General features: G+C 37.5%; 1 protein-coding gene across 4 annotated transcripts in view; it reads right to left on the bottom strand.

Annotated features, from left to right (window-relative positions):
* Positions 1-379: 379 nt before the first annotated feature.
* naaladl2 (N-acetylated alpha-linked acidic dipeptidase like 2) overlaps positions 380-27,597 on the bottom strand; it is a 399,262-nt gene continuing 372,044 nt past the window's right edge. For 3 of the 4 annotated variants that reach the window (XM_023339997.1, XM_023339998.1, XM_023339999.1), the window contains 2 exons: positions 18,893-19,091; positions 380-4,740 (listed from right to left, as the gene is read on the bottom strand). In XM_023339997.1, the coding sequence (XP_023195765.1) occupies positions 4,494-4,740; positions 18,893-19,091 (446 nt within the window). In that variant the 3' untranslated portion in view covers positions 380-4,493. The remainder of the gene's footprint in view (positions 4,741-18,892; positions 19,092-27,597) is intronic. The other variant, XR_002753301.1, reaches the window with a different exon arrangement.

The following is a 27,597-nucleotide window of genomic DNA, read 5'->3' on the forward strand; positions in this document are numbered from 1 at the left end:
AAGTGGAAGGTGTGTGACCTCTGACAAGTGGAGTAAATTTACCGTAGCATTTCATACCAGGCATGGTAACACGGTGACGGTCTGGGGTTGCTTTCTACTTTGGGAACTGGACCACTTGGAGTTGATAGAACCAGGAATTCTACTTTCATCCAGAAAATCCTGACAGAGTACATCCATTAGACCACTATTAGTAGCTGCATTTCCATTACAAATGTCTGCAAAACTTTCCCAATAATCCACAAAAAAATTTACAATCGTGGTATTTCCATTAAATAAGAAACAAAATTAAAATCACACGTGACTATGTTTGTTAATGCGATAAGTCATTAAGAAACGTGAAGATGACCACTTCCTGTTGTCTTCTTCTTTGTGGTTTGCAGCAGTGGCAACATCCGGTTGTTGATCATGTGACTCATATGGTACAAAAATTGTTTCCATTGCAGTTTTGTAAATTAACCAGTTTCAATATGGCCAAAGAAAAACCCACCTCACTCTAGCAGCAAAACTTTTCATAAAAAAACAAGAGTTTTTTTTCAAAACAACTATTTTTCTATTAAGCAAATTTATTTTCAAAATGTGAAATAGTGCAATTACATGATCAATGAAAATGCAGCTACTGTTAGCTGTAGAGAATTTGGAATACTAACATGGACAATAATCTGAAACACATCAGTAAGTACACCTTGGTTTTAAGAAAACAAAATAAGTCAAAGTCTGCTCTTAAATCCAACGGAGACATTGTGGCATGACCTATGACCTCCTGGTCATGCTTATTAGAAACCCTTCGGTATTGCTCAATTTGAACAAAATCTAATGAGATACAATTCCGCCACAGCGGTGTGAAAGTTGTCTAACGCAGGGGTTACTTCGAACAGTTTCCTCCCTGAATAAGAAGAAAATAAAAAAAATCACAATTTTAAATGTGCATTTTGTTTTCACTGACATTGTATTTGTCTGATAAACTTGTTTGAGGATCTGAAATGTTTCAGTGTTATTAAAAGCGAAACCAGATTAAATCTGTAAGAGAGCAAACACTTTTTTAGTTTGCTAAAAACAATATCTTTTGTTGCTTTTCAAAACAGAGACAAGAAGCATTACTGAATCTGGCACTAACTCCTATACATCATTCAAATTCTGTACAATTTCCAAAATACAGCAGTTTTCATAACTGCCTACAATGAGGCATATTTAATATTGCTTACATATAGTTTACACAGACAGCAGGTCAAGTCAAGTATTTTTCAAAAGGTTTCACAAAGGTAGCATGTCTCTGTGGTTGTGCAATGATGCATTGAGTACTGCATGTAACCACATTTACATCAGTTGATTAGGATCATTCTTAATTTGCATTTAACTTTTTTACATTGATAAGTTTAACATAAACTGTTACAGAACAGTGATCTGTGTTCTGTCCATGCGATTACAAAGCATACAAATGAACCTGATTAAATAAACTGAAACAAACGAATCATCCTGCAGCACATAAAGCCTGTCCGTCAGCTTTCTAGATTTCATCCAAGATGGATACAGTGCAGAGATTATGAAGCAGATTATGAATTGACTACATTCGCATTTCTACTAAGCCAACTAGGAGTAGAGTCACAGCAAAAAAAGCAGAATCAAAAGCCAATTGTTGAAAGTATTGTTTTTATATCTTTAACCTTTATAACCCAAATTCACCATGGTCATGTGTCATGTTTGATTCACCACTAATCACACATTCTTAAATTAACAATTAAGAATTTTTAATTTACATTTTTCATAATTTAAATTAAGAAGATCATTTTAATCCCCAATCTTGTTGATTTGTGACCTCAAGTTGGGTCCCAACCCCTACTTTGGGTTTTTTGCATTTATTAGTTAAATATAAATTTACACAATGTTTGATGCCAAATTAGTGTTAGAAGAAACTCTGCTTAAGTCTCGGAAATTATACCATTATGATTTACTTTGTATAATTTAAAGGCCAGTGTTCAGGATCTAACTATGGCATGAACAAAATTAGATTGAATGTCCTGTTTGTATTTGCGCTGCCCAAGGCTGGACTTCCAAAATGTTGTCACTCAGAATAAATCCAACCTGTGTCACAGAGTTACCTTGAAAAAATTTAAGTCATAGAAAACAGCAAATATCAGATTTTACATTGATTTTCCACCATGTATAAAGAACAATAAATTTGTGCTATTATTCTAAAAAGAGAGAGAAAAAATATGCACTGCCAAGTATCATAACCCGACAATATACTCATGACTTTGTTTGTCCTAATATAAATTAAAGCATGCATAACATTATTTAAAGTGATTTTGCCAACAAAGAGACATATTGATACAGTATTTTTCCGGTGTAATGATTTTCAAACTACTGACAATTCCACTCATCACAACATTTAGGATCGACTGGTCAGACAAACCTACACTTCAAAATCATTACACACTCACTGGAACACAGCAAGAGAAACATGAGACAGACACAATCCAGTTCACAAAGCTGAAAAAGACATAAAATGCTGCCATCAAAACAAATGGCACACAAGCAAACAAAAACTATAACTCCAACAGCCAGGAGAGTAAAAATGTGATGCCTGGGTTTTCAGACCAACAAACCAACAGTGCCTAAAGTCAAGTCCTTCTTTTTATAACAACAATTTGTTATGTTTGTACAAATAAACAAAAACAAAAAACATAACAGTTTTATTTCCAGCAAATAAAACATATATAAGAATTTATTTGATTCAAAGTTACAGCAAACCAGTTTTCACTCACCTTGTTAAAGGTGGAGTTTATAGAGTATGGCGACATCTGTTGGTGTAGGCTGGAATTTGCAGCCCCTCCTCTCACCACTCCAGTGTTTATTTGTCTCTCTTGCCAGAATAACAAGACAAATCAGAATTAAAAATTGCACTTTCTAGGTACTAAAAAACACATGAATGTGTTTTTCCATGCAATTTTACAAGCAAGAAGAAAAATCAGGGCTGGGAGGAAACTAAATGCAAATCACAGGTTAATTGTGGAAACCTCATGTTGCCAAAGATAACAGGAATTTTTTTGGTAAAATATATAACAAACTCAAGAAAGCTCCTTATTAAAGGCACACAAGCTTTTTTTTTATATCCCTGACAAGATTTTTTTTGTTTCATTACTGTAAATTTCTGCATTTAAAAGTTTGGTAGTTACATACCAATAATCGGTCTAACTTACAAAATGTTCTTTATCAAACGTTCTTAAAAATGTATGCACATCTATTAAAAAAAGACAATATATGCAAAGACTTAAAAATCAAAATTTTTTAACACATCATAATGGCTATAGAAACACAAAAAACCAGGAAATACATCAATCAAAGAAATTCTTCCTAGAAAACCTAGAAAGCGTTTTTGTGTATTTTCCAGCTGGCTTCCTGAAATACATTCACATAAATACAACTAATTAATGCTAAGAAAACCATCATAAAATATAAGAGACTAGAACAATCATCATGCCTTGAAACTGTACTTGAAAATACGTTAAAATATATATTATTCTTTTCATAGCATTAAGTTACTTTACTAGATGGTTTGCACAAAAACTAGCAAAAAAAATCATGCCTAACTACAACAAAACTTAAAGGCCTGTTAAATCTTTTTAAAATAAAATCTGGAAAATCCTTTTTACAGGATTTCTGATGATCAATTAACACAGAAAAGTCACATACTGTGGTTGAGATTAAAATAACTATATTGACAATAAATATGGATTAGCTCATAGTGATCTTTACTGAAACTAGGATGGCTTTTGTTCTTCGCATTAACAGATTAGTAGATTTTTACAAAAAAAAAAAAAAAAAGATTTATTTTCCAACCTGAATTGAATTTCACTTCAAATGCAGACTATCATCTATTTGGAGAGAGTTGGGATTTCCTAAAGCAACTTCAGAAACCAAGTGACGTCCTGGTGTTTTATTGGTGAACAGTCTAACACACTTCAAGTGCTCAAAGGGATTAAAGTGTTAAATATATTCTGTTCATTCACCAAGGCTACACTTTAAAGAGAAACTCAAATACTCTTCTATTTTCTTTGCTTTTAAACACTGACATCTGGTTTTCTTTTCAACCTAACATTGATTCTGAAGTGCTACTTTCATTTTCTTTTTACATTTAGTGCCGGAATTTGTTTAGTGGAAAGGAAAGAAACTTCCACATCAAGTGGAGCAAGTGTTAAGAGGAAAATCAGATAAAGTAACATAAAATTTAGAAAATAGCCATTCACCTTTTGGTTCAAACTCATTGGAAGACAGATTAGTGCAATTTAAGCAGACCCACTTTTCCATATCATTTGCATATCAAATAGCAGGTGTGCAACAAGTTAGAGTTGATACATTCATACATATTTTAAATTCTGTTTTTGCATGATTTGGATTTAAAAAAAGTAGCTGAAACTGTAAATTTCATTCTTTCTTGAACCGCAGAGTGATTTTTGAGATTGGTAGAGGAGGCACTCTTTATATCTGCATCAGAATCATTTGGTGGCGCCCGGGTAATTCTGGAACAGGTCCAGCCCAAAGCCAACTAGCCTCTCGGCCGAGCGCAGCGCCCTCAGGATCAGAGACAGAGACTGGTTCTTGGCGCTGGTGCAGAAGGCGTCCTTGTTTGGAGAGTAGTGCTTGGCCACCTTGCTCGTCACGCTGCAGTGCAGAACCACATCCGGGGAGAACTTGAGGACGGAGAACTGGGGAGTTTTTCCTGGAAGGCTGTAAAGTAAATTTCTGTAGAGACCAAGAAAAAAACAAACAATTGATCAGATTACAAAAGAAAAACCAAAACAAAGCTTTGGATACTGCGATGAAGAGATTCTTTTGTGGTTACATACAAACAAACAAGTTTGAGAAGAGATTTTGCTGTTTCCTTGTTTTTATTGGTGATGTTTTTCATTGACTCTACATTGTTATGAAGAATAATAAGATTAAAGGGAATCAAGTGCAAAGTTAATGAAAATTATTGAAAATGAACTGAATCATAAAACTCATTGTTTTCATCAGTTGGCTATTTTGAATTTCCAGTTGGAAAAACAACAAAATCATCCCACGGAAGTTGGAATTACGCCTGAGAAAGATCAAGATTGCCAAGCAGTTCTGAGTTTAGTTTCCAGCATGGCTGCCAAGGATAAAGAATGTAGTAAAAGTTGCTTGCATAAATGATTTAGTAGAATTTCTGACGATTTGCATTTGATTAAACCAGAGCCAACAACAGTGCAGTAAAATATCTATTTGTGAACATGTTCCTTTTGTGTTCTAAAATGAATAAAACTCTGTTCTTCTGGGCTTTCATCACCAATACCAAGTGACACTAAAATAAATGGCAAATTGCAACTAGACTGATTTCAACTTGGCTGTGATTTTATTTCCAGATCCAAGCTCCAACTCCTAACCATGTGAAACACTAGCTATCTCACAAAATGACCTGAAGGCTTCATTTCAATGTTTTCAGCTGCTAGCTCAAAGGAAAGTGCTAACAATGGTTAATTAGCAGAGCAGACGAAGGTGCTAAAAATTGTTCGTTTGTCAACCATGTTCACTTCAGAGGAAACGTGCTTCTGGTTGAAAGTTGAAACTCTTCTGGTTGAGAGTTTCACAAGAAAGGATGCTGCTGCTAGCAAGACGACGCTCAAATCAGCTTTTCATCAAACCACCAAGAACTTTCAGCTGCTCTAAAAAGAGACACAAGTTGCCAACTAAGTCCAGCAGCTGCCTCCATGAAGAGCTTCTAGTTATAGGATGGGCTTCCCACCATCCCAAAACCAACTGGCAGGTTGGAGTGTTTCCACACAGCAAGCTGGAATGTTTCGTACTCTGTTCTGGATGAGCCTCGATCCATGGTAGAAGTCATGGTGGAATCTACGATGTCTGGCATAAGATCAGTTGGATAAAATTGGCGTCAAATATTCAGGCTGAAACATGTGCAGGTTTCAGACAGCGTAGCCCTGTCAACATCATACATTTTGCAGGACGATAAATTGTCACAGAAAATTATTGCAATAAACGATAATCTTGTTGATTTGAGACAGTTTTCAAATAACACATTTGAAATAACATATTTGAAAACTTGCATCATTATGCAAACTTGCATACTGATTCAAGTTCCCTCAATCAGACAAATACACTTTAATTCTGTGCAGAACAAGATATTTTAAATCCATCCATCCATCCATCCATTTTCTGTTCACCCTTGTCCCTAATGGGGTCGGGAGGGTTGCTGGTGCCCATCTCCAGCTACGTTCCAGGCGAGAGGCGGGGTACACCCTGGACAGGTCGCCAGTCTGTCGCAGGGCAACACAGAGACATACAGGACAAACAACCATGCACACACACACTCACACCTAGGGAGAATTTAGAGAAACCAATTAACCTGACAGTCATGTTTTTGGACTGTGGGAGGAAGCCGGAGTACCCGGAGAGAACCCACGCATGCACAGGGAGAACATGCAAACTCCATGCAGAAAGACCCTGGCCGGGAATCGAACCCAGGACCTTCTTGCTGCAAGGCAACAGTGCTACCAACTGCGCCACTGTGCAGCCCTTATATTTTAAATATTTAAATAAAAAAAAACAACCAAAACCAGGAAATAAACTAGAAATAAAAAACACGCACACTTGAAACCATAAAGAAAATGGTTTATGATGCCTCTGAAAACAACATATCCCTTCAAAGAATATTGACCACCAGAATGAAAATGATCAAGCTCATTTTAATTTGTCATTCTTTGGGTGAGAAGCTCAGTCATCCGGGAGGGACTCAGAGTAGAGCCGCTGCTCCTTCACATCGACAGGAGCCAGTTGAGGTGGCTCGGGCATCTGGTCAGGATGCCTCCTGGACGCCTCCCTGGTGAGGTGTTTCGGGCACGTCCCACCGGGAGGAGGCCCCCGGGACCCAGGACACGCTGGAGGGACTATGTCTCTCGGCTGGCCTGGGAACGCCTCGGGATTCCCCCGGAGGAGCTGGAAGAAGTGGCGGGGGAGAGGGAAGTCTGGGCCTCCCTTCTGAAGCTGTTACCCCCGCGACCCGACCTCGGATAAGCGGAAGAAGATGGATGGATGGATGGATTCTTTGCTCATAAAAAATACGATATTTTAAGATATCTTTAAAAGTTCCTATTGATACAAAAGCTCTGAGCTGGAATGCTTTTTGAAGCTCGTTCCATTCGTTCCAAGACAGAAACCTATTTCTAGGATTTTTCAGGGAAACATTTTCAGGGCCACATATGTCATTTAAAATAAACAGTCAGAGGTGGGTCTCACCTAGCAGCGACATTCAAATGAATCAACAGAAAACTGTCTCTCCTCAGCACGTGCCTTTTTCTAAATCATTCCAATGGCCATTTTCCGTCATGGGTTTGTGTAAATTGCCTGACACATTTTGTCGACTGAAAACAGCAACTTGTGAAGAACTGTTTTTCACTCATTTGACCTCTGCTCTCTTTCCTGTCTGCACCATGTAAGTTATTGGCTGTAAAAGTCCTCTCTCCATACAGTACAGATACATAGATAAGTCTTTGGGGGTAGCAGAGTAGTCATTTGTAGGTCAGAATGGCACAAACTGCAGAGTGTTTCTCTCGATGGGACTGAAGAACATTGATTTGTCCTAAAGTGGCTGAACGGACAGTCTTAGAGAGTAAATGGAGTGATTCTTCATCTGTTAAGGCGCAGGTCGTGTTCTATAGGGTGTGAAGAGCACTGACCTTCAGCACACAATTCAGACTCAAAGACAGAGCACTGTGAAAATCCTCCGTCTACCTCTGGAAACTGCTAAATATACCACAGAGACTGTCCCTGAAGGACATAGGCACTGAGAATATGTTGATAATATGTTATTGGGATGACAAAGGTGAAATCAATCCCAGTCCCCATGTTCAGAGAATAGTTTTTCTAAATGAATTTCTGAAGGAGGCGCCAACTTTTTCTGGAGTTGTTTCAGAATGCTTCTCAGCAGGGGGGGTTGTCTGCTGGGTCTGTGTTCTCCCAGCTGGGCTTTATACTGATATTTGTCTCACAGACTATTAAAAATGGCAGAGGAAACTGCTTCAAAGTGTTTCTCCTCACTCTGCAGTCCCACATGCTGCAAAAACATGCAACAAACCAGTCAGCCCCTTCTCTAATGACGAGGCTTTAACTGGGTCTTCCCCAGTCAGCATTTGTCTCCATATGCAGGTCCTGCAGTTCTGGAACCATCTCAGCCGGACCTGACCAGGTATTGCATGCAAGCAATTTGATTGGCAGCAGAATGCATTCATTGATTGGTCTGTGGATTTCTGTCACACAGTGAGCAAAGGCGGTACTTGTGGGGCGCATACAGCAACTGGACGAAGCAACCAGCAATGAACAGATAAGCTGACAAATTTCAGAGAAATGATCTGCCCGAGAGTACAACATGACATCATCTGAGCACCGACCAAAGTGCCTGTGTGCTCAGGTCCCACATTCCCATTCAAGAGTGACGAACACACCACCATTAGCTGGATCCAAATCACACATTTACCGGCTAGAATGAGACTTGAAAATGGCTCTGAAATACAGATTAAAATGATCACATCTGGCTGGAGCTCATGATGATTAACAAATGTTAGGTTTTCATACAGCAGAAGCGCTGAGGGGTGGGGGGGTACCATGACGACACAGAGCTCCTTGTGGACTTTATTTATTAAAGAACTGTGTAATAACACAGACTTCTTTTGAGTTAGAAGTGAATTACATTTACCTTTAAATGCTACAGAAGGGCACTAGACTATAATAAATTCACAGTGATCACTTAATCACTATAAATTTACATTTGCAAAGCTGGTACCGACATGCAGTAAAAAACCTGCAGCTGTAATTGCAGCCATAAATGTTTCTTCTCCAAATTATTCACTCAGGACGGCTAAACGCATGCTGCATCTTTCAGAGATTTTTTTCATACAGAAATTTTACAGGTCTGTCCTGCCCACAGCCATCACCATCTACAACAACGCTTTAATTAAAAGAGACACTGCAGCATTTCATGTCCATTTGGGATCAATGAAGTATTTTTGAATTTGTATTGAATTTGAAAACCAGGTCATTTTTCCCTCCAACTCATAACTGCGAGGTGTTTAGTGCTGGTTTATCACATCAAATATGTGACTGCACTATATTACAACCACATTTATTGTATTGTGTGAAATACAATACAACCACACATTGAAACACATATCGAAACATATGCTTCATATAGAAATACAATATATTGACTTCTTCCATGTTGCTCATGTAGACCATTGCTGTTCTAGAAGCAGCTTCGTTGAGATTTTATAATCAAGTGGAACATTTTTCAATCTTATCATTTTTGTCTAAACACCTCTGGTTGGCTCTCATCTTTTTCATGCCAAAATGTACCAGTACAAAAATAATTGGCAGCTTTGGAACTGAAAGCAGACCCAAAATGAAACTCCACACACCAACAAAAGAGACACAGCTGATGCTCAAAGTCTCGTTCCTAACAAACAGGAGGCCGTTCAGCAGCTGTCTGTTACCATTCTGGTTTATAGGAGCTGCTTTTGAAGAACCTGTGAGTTTAGAGAAGATGTCTGTTATTGATTGGTGTGCTCCTCCAAATCCTGACAAGGACCCCTAATGGAGACCACCTGCTGCTCTGAAACACAACAAATTGTGTTCAAGCCAAGTCTGGGGCCTCAGGTTTGAGTCCAGGCCCTGCAGCAGCAAGCTTCCAGGACCGGTGGCTGCTTGGAGCGTCTGCAGCCTCTCAGACTTCTGTGGATTTCAAAGAAATACTTTTATCTCCACAAGCTCTTAGTAAAGTAAAAGATTGTATGTGATCATTCTGAATAAAAAAGAGATCATGATAAGCTAAAATATTTCTGGATATTCATATTGGACATATTTGAAGAAATGTTTTTTATTTTTTTGTTGTTTTTTTTGCAAGTGATTTTTGGCTAATTTTTAATGAGAATAAAAATCCATCAACTAAAAATGTCCTTCAATTTCTAAAAGCACTCTAAACAGCGGGGACCTGTTGTTAAATAGCATAATGTGTTATTATATCAACATAATCATAATGTTTGACACAAAGCCTCAAACTACTGTACATATGGATAATGTTAGAAAGCGGAATAGAATCTTCTGTTATTGGCACATTTATTGCTTTATGGAAAAAAATTGAACAGCTTATAATGTGAAATGTTTGCTCTAACACAGATGGCCTGCAAATTCAGTGGTTCTAGCAAGTCTTTTATTGCCTTCAATAAGAAGCAAACTGTGGTATCAAAGTCCTTATTCTGGTGCATAAACTGGAAAAAGATGATGGTATGGTTAAGTTGGCACATTAGTCTTGGAGGTAAATGTGGAACTTAAACTCTGAAGCGTAACGCGACTACTGCATGTGCACTGAAGTCATACGCTACACCCAAAAAGATGAAAACTGGAATGGATAATATATGCAAGCAGAGTGACAGACTGTGCATTTTGGGAATCAATCATTTGACAGGCAAAACCTCATTGTAGTTACAAAGCCTGTTAAGGTCATGGTTTAGTTCCATGTTGTTTTTGTATAACTCCATATTGATCTCCCTTGTAAGAGCCAAAAATGTTAGCTTGTAACATTGTTTATTATTGTGTATGCCTTTTGCATATTTAGATATTTTCTTAACAATAAGATTCTGTTTTAGTATGTTTTTGTAGAAAAGCAGCACCTAATGGACATAAATGAAAATATATAGAAAGTGCTGTGCCACATTAGTTCAGAAAGGAAATTGAATGCGGTGTGTTTAACGGAGCTCTACTCAGTTTTTTGACCGTTAAATGTGGAATGCTGTGCAAGATTAAAGAATCCTTTCTAATATCTGCTCAAAGAAAAGTAAAGTTTGTCGTTCGTCACTTTGTGAGGATTTTGTAAGCACTTCTTTAATTCACTAAGAGATGCACAAGAGCATATTGTGGGACAGAAACGCGTCAGCTAAGAGCCAAGCTAATGAACATCAACAAAAGAAAACTGAAGCTTGCTGAACAATATAGTGGCTTTACACTAAAACGAAAAAGCAGCCACTACACTCCTCACATGTGCTACACTCTCCTACTGCAATCATTTCACCTTACAAAGTGAAACGATTGCTTTATAAAATCAGCCTTCCATCACCTGAAGAACATCTCCAGGATTAAAGGACTTAATGTCTCAGGAGGATCTAGAGAAACTCATCCACTCATGTTTTTAGTGACATTGATTACTGCAGTAGTGTCTTCTCAGGTCTGGATAAAAATCCAACCCTCCAGATCCAGAACGCTGCTGTTGATGTTCTGACTAAAACCAGGAAGATAGAGCAATCGCCCAGTTCTAAAGTCCTTCCACAGACAGAATAGACTTTGAAAACCTGTTGTTAGTTTATAAATCACTGAACGGTTACAATACATAAAAGATCTGCTGTTGTTGGATCAACCTTCCAGACCTCTCAGGTCTTCTGGTTCTGCTCTACATCCAGAACCAGAACCAAACATGAAGAAGCAGTTATCAGCTTATTTGCACCACAAATCTGGAACAAACTTTCCGAAAACTGCACAACAGCCGAAACACGGAGTTCCTTTAAATCTAGACTAAAACCACCACCTGTTTAGAATTACTTTTGTACCATAATAAATGGAGCACTGACCAAAATATTGAACATGTATGAATTCACAAGCAATGCTTTAATTTCTTCATCACATTTCACCTTTTTTTTACTGTAACATATCTGCCTCAAACATGTGAAGTTAGAACTTGATAAAATGACAGAATGAACCATCACCCCCTACATTACCAAACCTTTTACATTATTGCAACGTATACTAGACTTTGTTGGGACAAAGTGAACTATTACAGCCAAGTGTTAAATATGTTGCAGTGCCTTGGATCTGCTTTGCCAGAGGGGAATCTGAACTACGAGAGATTCATTTTTAATCGCTCTTCAGAAGCCTTGCTGTCCCAATTACATTGGACTAGTACAGTCAAAATAAATATTGACGTTAACATCAGTTGAGTCCAGTAGCACCTGGCTGGAATAGCTTGGAGTTAGTTTAGCTGATGTGCTACTGGGGGTTATGCATGGTCTGCCCTACATAACATCTAGAGCTAAACTTGTGGGTTTATAAATGTAACACCAGAAAGTGAAAGTCTATGCAGAAAAGGTTTTGTGGTTCATTCTGATCCCACTGACACTTTCATTAATATGAATATTTGCTCTTTTGCTTTTATCCATTCCGAACTAGTAACATTCGTTTGCAGGTTAAATATAGGTTTTGCAATTTGTACTGTTTCAAAGAAATGCATGAGCTGTTGTGAAAATGTTAGAACTTCATACATTATGTACATTATGGCACAATTGGTGAAGGCAGATATAAGGAAGACCAAAAATGCTAAAGGTGAAGAGGCATGTCCAAGATTTATTTAAAATTTAAGGCTCGACTGGGACATAAACATCAGTTTACTCCAACTAAAGATGTAAACGCACAAGAATCCCACACAAGACCAAGGCACGACTAGAACTTAAATACTATATGAGACAGGTGAGAAGGACAGCTGATGAAAAACATGAACATAAGACAAAGATGGCTGAGCTGAGGAACTTAGAGAAAGCAGACTGGACAGAGAATACAGAAAAAAATTCAGACAAGAAAGCAAATCTGACAATCAGTATAACATGCACTAACTGAACTTATTGAGGAGATTACTAACTCTATAGATAAAAAGAGATTTGCTGTATGTGTATTAATAGATCTCAAAAGAGGATTTGATACTATAAATAACAGTTTAATCAGCGCTCAGCGCAGCAGCGTTGTTTCAGCGTTCTCAACATGTGTCTACCAAAATTGAGATTAAAGGATAATTAAACAGACTATTACTATTTGACCTTTGGAATGTCAAGAAGAAGCTTTGAGAGTGTACAGATAGACTAAAGCTTAAATTTAAAGGAATTACAAAAAAAGAAAAACAATAAAGAGTTTATCCAAAGAGAAAACCACTAAATAAAAATCCAAACAACAAAGGTTGAAATCGTTTGTCCCGGGTCTGGTGTTGCATTCAGCAGGTGGATTCCTCTCAAACAAAATGATGAGATTTTCATCATAGTTCTACGTCAATAGTAGCAGCTTTCAAAACTTTGGATCAAGTAGCAGTAGAGAACTGGACAGGCTGACTCCTGCTCTAGTGTTACGGACATGGTTACTCTTCTCAGATTGACATTCAGGAACATTCTTAGCTGCAATCTACACAGCAGCAAAAAATGCTCAAACCGGCTTTTAATCAGCCAATCAAATACATGTGGTTCATATGAAAACAGTAAGGGTGTGCTTTCTTTTTTACATGCAACATTTCCCAATTTGTTTCTATAAATCTGAGGCTGGATTTTGATGAATTTACATTCTGGTAAACATCATAACCCCAAAAACTTAATATTGATGCTCTTTTTTTTAAACATTATTGTGCACATTGCCCCACACATCATCAACTCAACGCCCTTCACTGAAGCTTACAGATTATAAATACACAATGAATTCTGTATTCATGTTGGTTCAAACACGGCTCAGGTTTTCCAAGTAAACAGTTTAATGATTGTTCAGCATCCCAACACCAATTGTTCCAACTCTGTGAAGGAATAGTAATGTCCTTCATAAATGAACGTGATTAAGCCTTAATGGCTTCCAAGCATGATGAAGCAGCTAATTTTAGTTTGGATGCTAATGGAAGTAGGGGGACAATTAACATGTCTATTACTGCCATAAACTGTGAATAACAATGAAAAGCAGACGCCATTTATTGTCAAAGCATCCAGCAGAAAAGCAGATCGCTTTAAGAGCCACAGGAGGAGGAGAGAGCCAGTGTGAATGCTAAAATCAAACACAGCAGGGGTTTACTGTCACAAAACCCTACACAACTACAACATCAGACAAGGAGGTTCCCGCCGACAGTCAAGGTCAGCTGGACTCTAAATGTAATTTCATTTCATTTATAGTGTTTATTTTTTAACTGTGTAGTTTGACCTAAGCAAATTAATCAGCTGATCTGGAGCAGAGCCAATGAATTAATAACAGCTGTTCTGCCCCGAGGAGCTCCTGCCAAGAAATAAAGTAAAAAAAAAAAAAAAAAAATCTAATGTTTCTCAGCATAAAACTTGACTTGTTTTCTTTATTTAATCAGAACTTCTAAAAATGCACGTGACTCCATGAAGCTCCAGTTTGTGTTTTATTGTTCCTGTTCTGCTCCAGATGTAAAACAATCAGAGGGAGGGTTAAATCACAACTACTCCCCCACATCATTTTACTGAGACAGAGATAAAATTACCAGGGAGGGCTGCACCATCATTTCTTTATCATGATGGTGCAGCAAAACTGGACTGTAATTTCGAGTTTCTTCCCCCAAGTCAGTTGAATCCTGTGTGGCTTACGTACTTTTCCTCTTAATTACATACGGGCGAGAGGGGAGACTGCAGACGTTTTAGAATCAGGACTAGAGTTGAAACAAAGAGTTATTATGCAAAACCCTATTTGTTTAGCTCTTATCTTTTAATATACTGAATTTCATGAGCAGAAAGAATCCTGCTGCAGCAGTGTAACTGACTGAGCTGGATTCAATGTCACAATTTAGGTTTTATTCGACAAAACACAGAGAGACACTTTAAAAGAATGCGGTTATGTATAAAAAACAAAAGACAGATACGTTCATATGGACTTTGATCCAACAAAGGAGCTGCTGGTCACAAAAGCAGTAATGCATAAGTTACCATGGTGATTTATCCTGTGCAGCTAGCCTGCTCCAGACCAGGCTCGAAGCCAGGCTTAGTTAAGCCTGGAGCCTCGTCTGTTCACCTTGCATTAAAGTACTGTACTGCTAATTCAGTTTGGTATTCAGTCAAGTACTATTATGTTAAAATCATGATGGTAGAAATTACAATTATCAGTTTTAAAACAATCAATGTAGGCCATGTCACACCTGCCATACGTCATCCATCCAGGACGCATTGCACCGTAAACAACATGGTGATGTTGTAAGCTGTCCAGAAAAACTAAACAGCTCACATGAGCTTTACTGTATTGTTTTTACATCTACTACAAATATTTGGAAATTAGCAAATATATATCAACACATATATGTGTTATATATCAACCCTATGTGGTTGATATATAACTACCCACATGGTTAAGTAGTTATTCTGCTTTCAGACGTCCATCTTATTGATGAAAGTGAACAACAATAGTGTTGTGAACATCCGTTCAAAGCTGTGAGTTTCCCTGCCCTCAAGGTCAAATGCTCTGATGGATTAAATTTAATCTCTTATCAAAATTAATTCAAACACAAAGTTTACCATTTGAAACTCTATGGATTCTGTATAACATCAACTAGCATAGTTATCTGAAAACAAAATATTTGCTAAATTTCAGTCAGAATTTTTTTTTCCTTTTTTGTTCATTCACTAATAGTGACTTCACTATTAGTGACTTAGTGAAATCACTAATAACTTGGTGAAGTTATTAGTGACACTAATAACTTCAAGTGTCTTCAAGTTATTAGACACTTGAAGGACCTGCATTATTTTTTCAAACAATTGTATGCAAATGTAGACGTGATGGAAATTCGCAACCATCCCACCCTTCAGGAAGGAGACGGGTTCTGGTCCAGGATGTGTAGATGGACACCAGAAAAACAGCCAAAGACCTTGTGAAAAAGCTGCTGAAGCTGGGGAGACAGAGTCATTATTCACAGTGAAATGTGTCCTGTACTGACATGGACTGGAAGGCAACTCAGTGAGGAGGAAACCATTACTCCAAAAAGAAACATAAAAAGTCAGATGAAAGTTCTCGAATGCACACAGGGACAGAGAACATTCCAGAGACGTGTTCTGTGGTCCGATGAAACTAATGTGGAACCAGTTGCTCGCTGGTTGAGCACCAGCCTCAACTGTAAGCCTATTTATATGAACTCATATAAATCGTCATCATAAATACCACAAGCGTAATGATCACTGCTCACATACATCTGAGGCTGCTTATTAGCCCCTTTTTTTCTTGCTGTTTCTCACAGACTAACATCCTGTTTTTCTGAATGTTGCTGGTAGCAGCTGGACAAACTGTTGCTGGGCAGCTGATTGGACCCAAACAGGTGTACCCTGAAAGAAGGTTGTGAAAAGCTGCATTCACCTCCCCCCACACTCCTGTCCTGCATTCATTCAGCTGCTGTAACATCCTACCAATCAGACTCCACAATATTGCTTTATCACCATATTCTGACAATAAAGAGTTTTGCATGCTAAACAGCTGACATTTAATAAAGGCCCATTTAATTATCTCTTTGATGGCAGACGACTGGAAGACCTTTTGAAATGAAGCCATGAATTTAAATAACTCCAGGGGATATATGACACACCATGTGACCGTTTCACTCTCCTTTATTTTGGCATTTAATAAATGACTCTCAAAAGAGAACAGTGAGACGAGGATATGTCAAGGAAGAATTCATTCAGATCTCTGTTTACAGCGTTTAATGTGCCCTGTAGGAGCACAGTCAAAATTAATTTTGTTATTTAAAACCAATTTATTCACTCAATAAAACCATCTGGCCTTAAGTGGAACACACTGACCAATCACCTAATTACTTCAGCTGATGACCTTTAGTCAAATTTACAAATCTGGCATTTCACTTATACATTCTAAACTCAAGAGTGCTTGACCTTCACTGGAACATAATTTGGAATGATATATGTGTCACGCAATGGCTGTTTAATTGTTATTAATTGAGACTTTAAGAGAACGATTGGGCTAAACTGAATTAAATGAAAGAGCATATCATGTAGATCTGCTTGATTATACTTTGTAATAAATTGGATTTTCAGAACTGTCTGCCCTACTAATATTCTAGTCCGAAAATGTTGCCTTTAAGTTGTTGGGAACTGAAAACTATTGATAAGGAAACTGTGGTGGTGAACCTTTACTTTGACTATTTGTTGTTTTTAATCACCTTATGCAGGATTAATATCCCCCGTCTGGTTGACCATCCCACTAAGCACTGCCTCTGCACTATAGTCCTTATAGTGCAGATGTATCATAATTTTTTTTTGACTTTGTATGCTATTTAAACTTAGATTCAAAGAGTGCAACAAGCCCCCAAAATCTCTGGGATTCATTCACAAACCACTATAATGTCCATTGTTCATTCCTGCTTCTCCTTCATATTTGCAGCAGATTTACAAAGCAGGTTGCACTAAAAATAAAACGATGTCCATCAAGTCCAGCAGATGGGAGCAATTTGTACGACTCTGCATCAGTGTGCAGTAGCCCCCTCTTCACCTACAATCACAGGAAATCATTGAAATGGAGAAAAAACTGTTTGACTCCAAATGATTATATTTAGCAGAGAGGTCCATGTGATCAAAAGTCCTGAAAACTTTAAACCAACCTCTGCATGAAGGAATCACTTTAGAATGGTAGTTCTAATTCTAGAACTGACGCTGCAGATTGCAAAAGAATAAAGTGTCGCAATGATGCATCCTTTTTCAGATAGAAAAATAATCGACTAAAGTTAAAAATCTATTAGATAATATTTTACATGTAGTCCTTAGAAATATATTGTACTAACTTGCAATCATGCCAATTTCTTTGGTTCTTCTGTATTGCAGTGTAATCAAAAAACACTTTCAGAAAATTATTTTTGTGTGTGTCATTTCCATTAAAAAACAGCTCTGGCATTTGAGAACCAAAAGCTTTATCCATAAATACACACATACTGGTAAACTATGGAATGTTGTCAAAGTTTGTCAGAACAGTAAAATGTTAGGATATTTTGAAGCAGACATTCTGTTTATCTACTTTCAGAAATAGAATCCCAGAACTTTATGAATTGATTGATTATTTAAATGAGACAATGCATAAGGGAGGTCCAGTGTTGTCATAAATTTCTGATGTTCTGAATTTACTACTATTAGCAAAATTAGTATTTTGCTAAATATCAACTTGCCTGAAATACTTTAATGCAAGAATATTTAGTGCTATCCTGAGTTGGATTATTAATTTGTAATTCTGATTAAATGTAACTTACAGTTTGCTTAATATTTGACTTGTCTGAATTGACAGCTGAGAAACTGTAATGTACTGAAAAACTATTTACTTCCAACAGGAACGCCACAGTCCAGCTGACCCCCAAAATAATAAATATATAATCATGACCCCCCAAAATAATAAATATATTAATCATGTCTCCTGCAGACGACCTGCAGCACAATCTCAAACAGCCGACATGGATCCATTCTGTCTGACAGCTTTTAGAGGATTTTAGCTTATTCTAATAAAATTAATAGATTTAACAAATCCATTTTACAGGCTTCTCCCTTAATTTCCTTTTTGTTCTCCAGTGAACAACACTTTCACTGTGCAGTTGAAAGTGTTCATGAATGCATCCGTTTTTCTTAAAGGCTGACTGGAAGAAAAACAACGAGCAAAACGTGTTTAAACTCCCACTGATGTGCTGCTGTGTATGAGTGACTCTTCAATAACAGAAATCCGAAGTTAATGAGCCGAAGACGGGAAAAAAATACGTAGAGAAAAAGTTCCTTGCTAGTTTGCCAAAAACAACTTTAAAGTAATTTACAACTAATTATTTTCACCCTGTAGGAATCTTCTGAGCCATCGTGAATTATTAACTAAAGCAGAACATCTTAGATTTTGCACATAAAAAACCACGAAGCAAGATAAATTTTACTGAAAGCAAATAGTGGATCTTGTCATACTCTCAAATTTTTTTATACTAATATCGTGAGTGTTTAATATTTAATCCATTTTCCAAAATGAAAAAGCAGACAGCGTCTCAGGGTTGGTAGAAAACTGCTCAGCAGTAAACAGAATCTGACAGGAGCTTCCTCTGTCCAGTGTGTACCTGAACACTCCGGCTGGCGTCTGTGGCATGATGAAGCTTTTTTCCAGATCACGGAGCACATCGTTCAGCATGCGTACATGGGAGGGGTCACGCTCTTTGGGGTCATTCGCCGGGCGCATGGCTTCGGACTGGAAGAACGCCGCGTGGTCTCTGAGAGCGGAGGCTGAGGACAGCAGGGGAGGCGATACCACATTCTTATCTGAGCAACAAGACGGAAAAAAAACAACGTTAAGATATCTCACCATGGCTTTCACATGTAAAAATATTTTTATATGTATTTGATGTATAATATTCTAACAACCTTTTGTGCTCAAAAGTGTATTTTACTGCAATGGTTTCCCAACAAGTGGTCTCCTGTTTTTAGGTGGAGGAAGCTTATTTTGGAAAACAACCCACTTGACTTATTGTCATGCTTTGTCCACTGATATCCTTGGATGGAAACCATTTCTGGACTACACTGAACAAGACGTGTCCACCATCTTGTGTTGTACATTTATTAACTCATAGACTCGGACTATAAAATGTTGAAAATGTATAAACCTCACGGTCAGATTTACAGGGTGCGGGCCGCAGGGCTGGAGTCAGTTTCTATTGGTAAAAAAGATTTTACCAATGCAAATTAAAGTACATTAATATGTACTCCTTTACATCAGCGGGTCTGATCTGACACAGGTCTAAGCTGGTTGGTAGCTCCATGTTGTCCACAAAAAGTACCATAACTTCATATTTTTCAAATATTTGAGTTTTGTTCATTTTCATAAAATCCTAAAATATTTATACAATTCACACTGATTTGGGCCAGGAGTTTTCAATAAAGTACAATGTTTGCAAAACACACATTTCTTTAAAAAAACCCCAAAAAACCACACAAATAAAAACAGAAACTAAAAATCTCTTGGGCCCCTAACAGTCGGGGCCCGGGGCTCCTGCCCTGTTGACCTTTTCTAAAGTCTGACCCAGGAAAGCCAGGGAAGTTTTTTTGGTTTCTCCTTTAAACCGTGTTACCGAGCTTTTGTTTGGTGATTGAATTTTGTTCTTAAAAATAAAAATTAATAAATATAGCTAAGAAAAAAATAAATATATAAATCTGAAAGATGTTGCACAGATTTGTATACAGCACCATTCACTCTTATTTATATTTTTCCCCTGGAGAAGGGGGAAAAGAAATTAATAAGTTAAAAGAGCAAGCCATTAATAAACTAAAAACCCATTTTGTTTGGAAGAAAAGAATAATATTTCTGTTGTGTTATCTCCTGCTGGTTGACACCCGCCACCATGGGGATGCTCCAGCAGGTAATCTGACACAGATCCCTCCCTACACACGGCGCTGTTGTTCACAGAGCCTGAACAGATGAACGAGACAATAGAGGTTTTCTGCCTGGATAAAAACATCACAACGTTAAGTTGCTTGAAACGTCTCCTTTTAACTGTCGAGAGCCCTTCATCTGTTCACATCTGCATCTCCATGTGAGAACAAATTTAGGAGCACAACTCCTACAGAGAGTTCCTCTCTGCTACATCTCCCTGTGAAGGGCTCACTCTGCAGCCAGGCATCTGTCAAGGTGGAGGTAAAACAGTTGTACTGCGCTCTCAGAGAGTACGTCTTTATCCATTCATACAGATGAGCGCAGCCAATGCTGAATTTGTGTGTTTGGCACTTTGTAGGGAAAAGAAAGAACGCCTAATGTGGTGCAGGCATCCCATTTCCATGTACTACACAATACTACAGCCGTTCCAGTAGGAAAGCTTTACAGGTACAACACAGAATCAAAGCAAAGTGAGGTTATTCATTCTGACAGGTGGTCCTTATTTAAAGAAGTCAGTAAATGTTGTACACACTAGTTATAGTGTACTTCCCTCTGAGTGAAATGACACCAGACATTGTTCCCAAGAACAGCTTACCTTGAATAAAAAGCTAATTGGAGAGGAGAAAGGGGTTTAAAGAAGTGTGAAAATGATGCAGCTCAGCTAAAACCATCCTAAATGCTTTAAAATGGAAACCAGAACAAAAAGACATGGAGGAAAATGGAACTGTTCGAGTGGATCAAAGAACAGCAAAAAATGACTGAGTCAGCCAGTCGTCTGCTCCAGGGTAAACTAAGAAGAATGGTGTAATGTTTAAACTCAACTATTTAAAGCCAAGCTTTCGGCAAGCGTCCCATTGCTGAAAAGCTGACGGCAGCTGAAGATGTTACAGGTTGCGAAGAACTCAGCGGCTGGCCTTGAGAGAAATGGAATATTTTAGAGACATATGAAAGAGTGAATGGTTATTTTTGGGACTACAAGCTGCCAACAGTTTGTCAGATGATCCCCAAGATCCAATCACTGTAGTTCTGCTCTGTAGCATAGGAAAGTGTTCAGTTAAATACTGCTACACTTTCCAAAACACCTGATAATGCCTGGCCACTGTTTTCCTATTTCAATGAATTCTCGTCTTCCTTCAGTGCTCCATCTCATATTTCTCCCATTGAACTGGATTTCTCGGGATGCATCCTGGCCAGTCAATGAACAGAAGGAGGAATTGTAAATGAGGCCGTCGAGTTTCTGCGCTGTTTGAGAATTGTATGGTTTGGATATGGCAGTGGAGGAAGAGAACGAAGTCATTCAGTCCATGCTGGACATGCTTCCAAATATTTAGCACTTAAAGTGAGAGCAAGATGAATGTTTTTAGCCTGCAGTTCTCATTAACTGCCATCTTGTTTGGCTTGGCACAGGCAGTTTTCAGTAAGCTTCATAGCGTAGCTTCCTTCATGGTCAAACGGGAGCATTACATACATCATGGTCAAATGTTAGCAATTAGGTAAAGTCAGATCCAATCGTTTTAACTTCAACAGAATCCACACCTTCAAGAAGTAATCGTTTCTCAGTCGCCAAGAGTCTGGGCGACTGAGGGTTTCTCAGACCCCCTGAACGAAGCAAAGCACAGAACAAAGACCTGGTTTGTGCCAGGCTATAATGTAGCACACACAATTAGATCTTACACTGTGATGGAAACCAATGACCCAATATTTTCTATTCCATCTATGTCCATATCTAATATTTTAACTCATCTTATGCTATGCAATAAGATGCTACATCTGCATAAAATAAGATGATTTACTGTTAATGATTTTCTCACATGTTGAATAATTGGAGCAGCTCCAACTGATGGCAGCTTGGCCTACCTTCTAATTAAGTTAGCTAACAATTTTTGACCACTGGTGGGGACTCGGAGAATAGAACTTTGTCACCTTGATTCAACCTGATCATAGACAATTCTTTAAGGTTACTGTGTATAACTTTTCATATTTTCTTTATATAATTATTCTAAGCTTATTTTATGTATTTTATGTTATTTTTACTAACTCATGCTTCATTGCCTTAAGTCAATGAGTCCTTGTCAGAAATGGACACTTAGACAAGATTCAGTTATGGTAAAAGGGTTATTTTAACAGAGTCATCCTGAACCGTATACCAGAAAATCTGTTGCCACTTCACAACTTCTAGTTTGTCAGAATTGTTAGTTATTTCACCAGAGCAGCGTTTCGCAATCCACTTCTGGAGTGACAAATGGCTCACTCTCCTGAAGAAAAGTGGAGGTGACAATTTGTCACTTCTATTTAAATACAAGGCTTTCAATAGTTCACTGACTGTTAAAAAAAAGAAAAAAAGAAGAAAAGAGGTTTATTCTACAAACCATCAAGACAAGAAACCGAACTTATTTAGTAGATGTCATCTTTTTGGCAGTGAACTTTACCATTCTTCTACCCATTTCTAAATCCTTTTAAAAATTTCTTCCAATCAGTCTGTTACCAGCTTATTTTAACTTTCACTTTAATACATCCTAGGAGTGGCCCTGCAGGTTAGCTATACAGCTAAGTTTGCTTCATAATGTCAAGTTTGGTCACAAGGTGGCAACATGTGATCATTTGTTACAGTCAAAGAGTATGTGATTTTCATTTCTTCCGGTCAGACAATCTTCTGATCAGAAATGATCTTTCTGTAACGCTGTGCATAACGCCACGCCCTGATGTGGAGTAAGGAACGCCACATCCTGTCTGTCTGAACGGCTCAGTTCTGAAAAGCCCGACTTGTGCCTCTTCCACATGCTAAATCACATACATATTTGATCGTTTTCAAAACGTTTGCATTCAGAACGGCCATGTCGCATTATATCTGACTTAAAATTAGAATACTATGGAAAGGGTAATTAATGAAAACTCCTAGAGCCACAGACTGATCGGCTCTAAGCAACATCGCATTGATGCAGTCAATCATGCAAACGGCCCTAACACGACTGCATAGATGTATTCATACTTTTCAGAAATCTGACATTTGTGCTTATAGCATCTGTTTTTGATTGGTCTGATGTAATATTCTAAATTTATGACATTTGTAAGCATTATCTGTAAGCCATCATCATAATTACAAAAATTAAAAAGCATGAAATATTTTACCAGTTTACTAATTGTGTTATGAATGAGATGACAAGCAAGATTTTTTTTTTTTTTTACACATAATTCATATTTTTGGGGGATAATAGTGGGAGATTTACAATTAACAACCTGTAGTGTAAACATCCAAATTTCAACTCTCTTGATACGTTTATCTCAGAATTTGTTCTGTGATTTGAAACATTAACAGAAACCTGAAGACATCCTTCATTGAGGACTGAGAAGAAGCAAGGGAAGCCCAGGATTAATTCCAGTTTTATTATAAACATTATTGGGAAGGAGGCGAACTGTCATCCAAGATATTAATCGGCAGGACTTGGTATGTCTTCATATCGCAGGGCCACAGCAGGTTTGGAACAGAATGTGACTCATCGGTGGGAAAAATGTGAAGACAGAGGGGCCAAAAATAGGCAGCGGGAGCTATTCTCCTACAAATTTAAATGGCTCGCCTCACAGCCAGCTGGGACTCATGAAATATTGTTTGATTGTTGTAATCCATCATATCTTTTGACACCCTGGGACATACATGGGAGAGTTTGCATTCATCTATGCAGTTGGGACTTGGACTCTTGAGATAAGAGCAGCAGGGAGAAGAAAGGTGAGAAAAACAAAACACACTCAAGGAGATGCTTTTATTCATCAGAATAATTTCTATTTTTACACTAATCTCTACAGATACCATAGAACCTGGGGACTTTCCTGCATGTACATTAGTTTTAAATAATTTTGTCAAAAAAATCCCCTCTTTTTTTGGTTCATTAAGTGAGGACGAATAACGAATAATTTTCTAGCTAACTGTACTTACAGTTAGTTGTTTTTATATAAGTCATGCTATAATATACTAGCAGATTTTTCCTGTTACAAGATCTATAGCTCTAATTACATGTGGGCACACATATGGCCATTACATTCAGGAGAGATGCACTATTTGCACTCATCTATGTGAGGTCACAGTGATTTCTTGACCCTCCGCACACGCTGGTATTTTCAGTCTGCAACCTTCATATCCAGGATAGATGAGCAGACAGGTCCACGGTTTGTGGTGGATCATTGGTTTCCCCGTCCTTCTCCAAAACAAAGCAAGTAGAGAGAAATGCCTCGATGGACTTCAACTATGTTATTCAATACCAATAGGTGTTCTCCAAATCCTTCATTTATTTGTGTTCTGGTCATTAACCTCTGCCTATCAGTCAGGATGTTCCTCAAATATCAGATTTTTATTTTCTCTCTTTCCTACCTTCTGTTTTCATGTTGTGTGAGAAATAGACATTTGTTCTTGACTGCATCAGAATTATTTTAGAGTTTCAGAATATGTATCGGATTATAACAAAAGCCATAATCTGATATTTTGAAAATGAAAGAAGTATTTTAACATTAATGCAATGTGAGTTTGCCGAAAAAAATGTGAAGGGAAAAAAAAGACTGGGAAAATAAAATATGCATGACATAATATTACAGTTCAGCAACAATAAGGGAATATAGAAAATGATGTAAAATCTAACAGTAAACAGTTTAGATAGATAGATGGCTACAACTAATAATTATTCTAGTAATCTGTTATTCTCTAAATTATTCTTACAAATAATCGATTAATATGACAAAAATTGGCACATTCTGCAGACGTAAGCCTTTTAAAACAATATCAGAACAATGTTATACAATATTAGAAATACACTAAATTCCTTTTTCTAAATAAACAAATATTTTACTGCCTGAAAGTCAATAACAGCATTTCTTTACAGTACACTTGATATTTTTGTGATTAACTGATTACTAATTATACAGCAAAAAGTACCATCAATCCATCCGTCCATCCATTTTCTTACACCCTTGTCCCCAGTGGGGTCAGGAGGGGTGCTGCTGTCTATCTCCAGCTAACGTTCTGGGCGAGAGGCAGGGTCACCTTGGACAGGTCACCAATCCGCCGCAGAGCAAAAAGTATCTAATAGAAGATTTTTCTAAAGAATGCAAATCAGCTGAAGTTGCAACAATCCCACTTGAAGATTTATATATTATGGATATATTTTCAGACAAAGATTTTATTTTTTATCTTAAATGCAAAATGTATACATTTCTTTAATATATACATTATAGCTCTCACTGACTTATTTAATCAAAATAGCTCTTTCTTTGGTCTGCATACTCCAGTTAACGATTAATTGATTACTAAATTATTTGACAATTATTTCAATAATTGATTAGTCTCAATTAATCCCATTAACTGTTTCAGTCCTTGAGAGATGCACAAACAGTTTCACTAATAAAAACTGGCCAAAGTACAACTGTAAGTCTGGAGATTACTTTTAAAACTAATATCAATACCTTCTGCTGCCCTGAGGTGAGATGGAAGGCTGTTCCATCAATGTGGGTAATAATAATAAAAGAGTCATCTCACTTATGTGTTCTTAGTCTCACTTTAGGTTTACATTGAAGGCCTGTGGGTTCTCAGTGAACATGGGATAGAAGTAAATCTAATAAATAGGTAAGGTCCAGACTGGTTTATTGGCTTTTAAACCAATAAAAGAATTTTCAGATCGATTCTGATGCAGAACGAGAGACAACACAAAGAGCATTTCCTGACCCGCTTGCAGGTGAGAGGAGGCAGAACATTTCAGCCGTCAATCCTGCAGGTAATAAAGAAGTGCTGCCCTGTCTACAGCGGGTCATGAGAGAGGACTGAGCTCAGGGAATATTATACTGATTACGAATTACAGTCTTTATTACATCTCAACTGGAAACTGAAAAAAAGAATCAGCCTTGACAGCCTTACGCTTTTTGAATTGTTTCACATCAAGTTTCTGATATTAGTCAGCAGAACCACTCTTCTGATCATCAAGGGAGTTGAAGTGACAATCTGGAGAAAAATTACTGCTAACGAGAGAACTGACAGGCAACATGTCGCCAAGAACAATGACACTAAAAAAAACAAATGGCAATAAATTATTTTTCAGATTATATTAAGGTTTTAAAGTGCTAACAAAGCAAGTCTCATATTAAGTTCGTCATCACATGAAGTTAAAATAATAAGTAGCGTCAACAGTCACACGTTAGTCATTAGATGCAGTCATATGTGAATAATTTACTCAGTCTACAACACTTTCCTGAAACATTCACACCTCCTAAATTTTAATACATTTCAAGAAGGTAAAAACACAGCTCTCAATGTTTTTTCATGGACAGGTTGATAAATACATAGATTTTAATCTGGTATACTCTTCCAGTTCCACTTTATCCTTTAACTCACTGAATGAGTGAGATACAACTTCTAATCTAAAATCTCAGTGATTCCACTGCTCTCTTTAAGGTGGAGGTCAGAAGAACATCTCCATGGAAAAAGGCTCCACTGGTAAGAAGTGTCTAAAAGCTGAACTGAGATGGTGAGAGACTGGGCTCCATGTTTACTGTGACGTCTATAAAGCTTAGATATACAGTATCTCTAAATGGAAGAATTAAAGGAAGTCTTTTTCTGAAATCGCCAATCATCCTTTCATCGGTAAGGTAAAAAGCTGTTTCAACAATTAACTAACTTCTTCACATTAACCTACCGCTTTGATGTCATTCAGTCTGGTTTCCATGGTTACTACAGTACTGAGACTGCCCTCATCAAAGGGTTCAATGACATCCACATAAATTCAGAGTGTGGAAGAACCACAGTGCTGGTTCTGTTGATGACGATACTTTGCTGGATCCACTGGAAAATTTTCAAATAGCAAGATAAGTTGCCATAAATATAAAGATGATAGCACGGCATGTCTTTTCAATATTTATATTCGTGTGAATTTAGTTGTATTTCTTTTTAATCATTGCTTCCTCTCTGTAAAAGGGAAAAATTACTACCCACTGTCGCCACATGTTTGCTCAGTAAAAGTGATTGCTGAGTTAAAAACTCAATGATGCAATAAGTGGAAGTGCAACTTTCAACCAATTGTCATAAACTGCATTTGACAACTAAGATGCATGACATTAAATTTGCATTAATTTGATTATATTTTTCTATATAACAAGATGTTAATTGGATGTTTTGTGTCTTCTAAAGTATCTTTTCATGACATTTGTTTAAACATAGATGCTACACAGCTACACAGTTTCTACCTTGTCACCATTTTCTAGAGTTATTTCACTCCATCCTGAATTCTCTGCATTTTAAAGCAGTGTAAAGACGCTGTGAGGAAGTCACAGTCGGGTTAAAAAGCATTTCGAATATTTGCACCGTTGCTAAAGGCCAATTTTAACTTTGACACATTTACAGTGAGACATAGAATTACATTTAAT

The sequence above is a fragment of the Xiphophorus maculatus genome, chromosome 9, assembly GCF_002775205.1.
Source record: "Xiphophorus maculatus strain JP 163 A chromosome 9, X_maculatus-5.0-male, whole genome shotgun sequence".
In the NCBI taxonomy this organism is placed as follows: domain Eukaryota; kingdom Metazoa; phylum Chordata; class Actinopteri; order Cyprinodontiformes; family Poeciliidae; genus Xiphophorus; species Xiphophorus maculatus.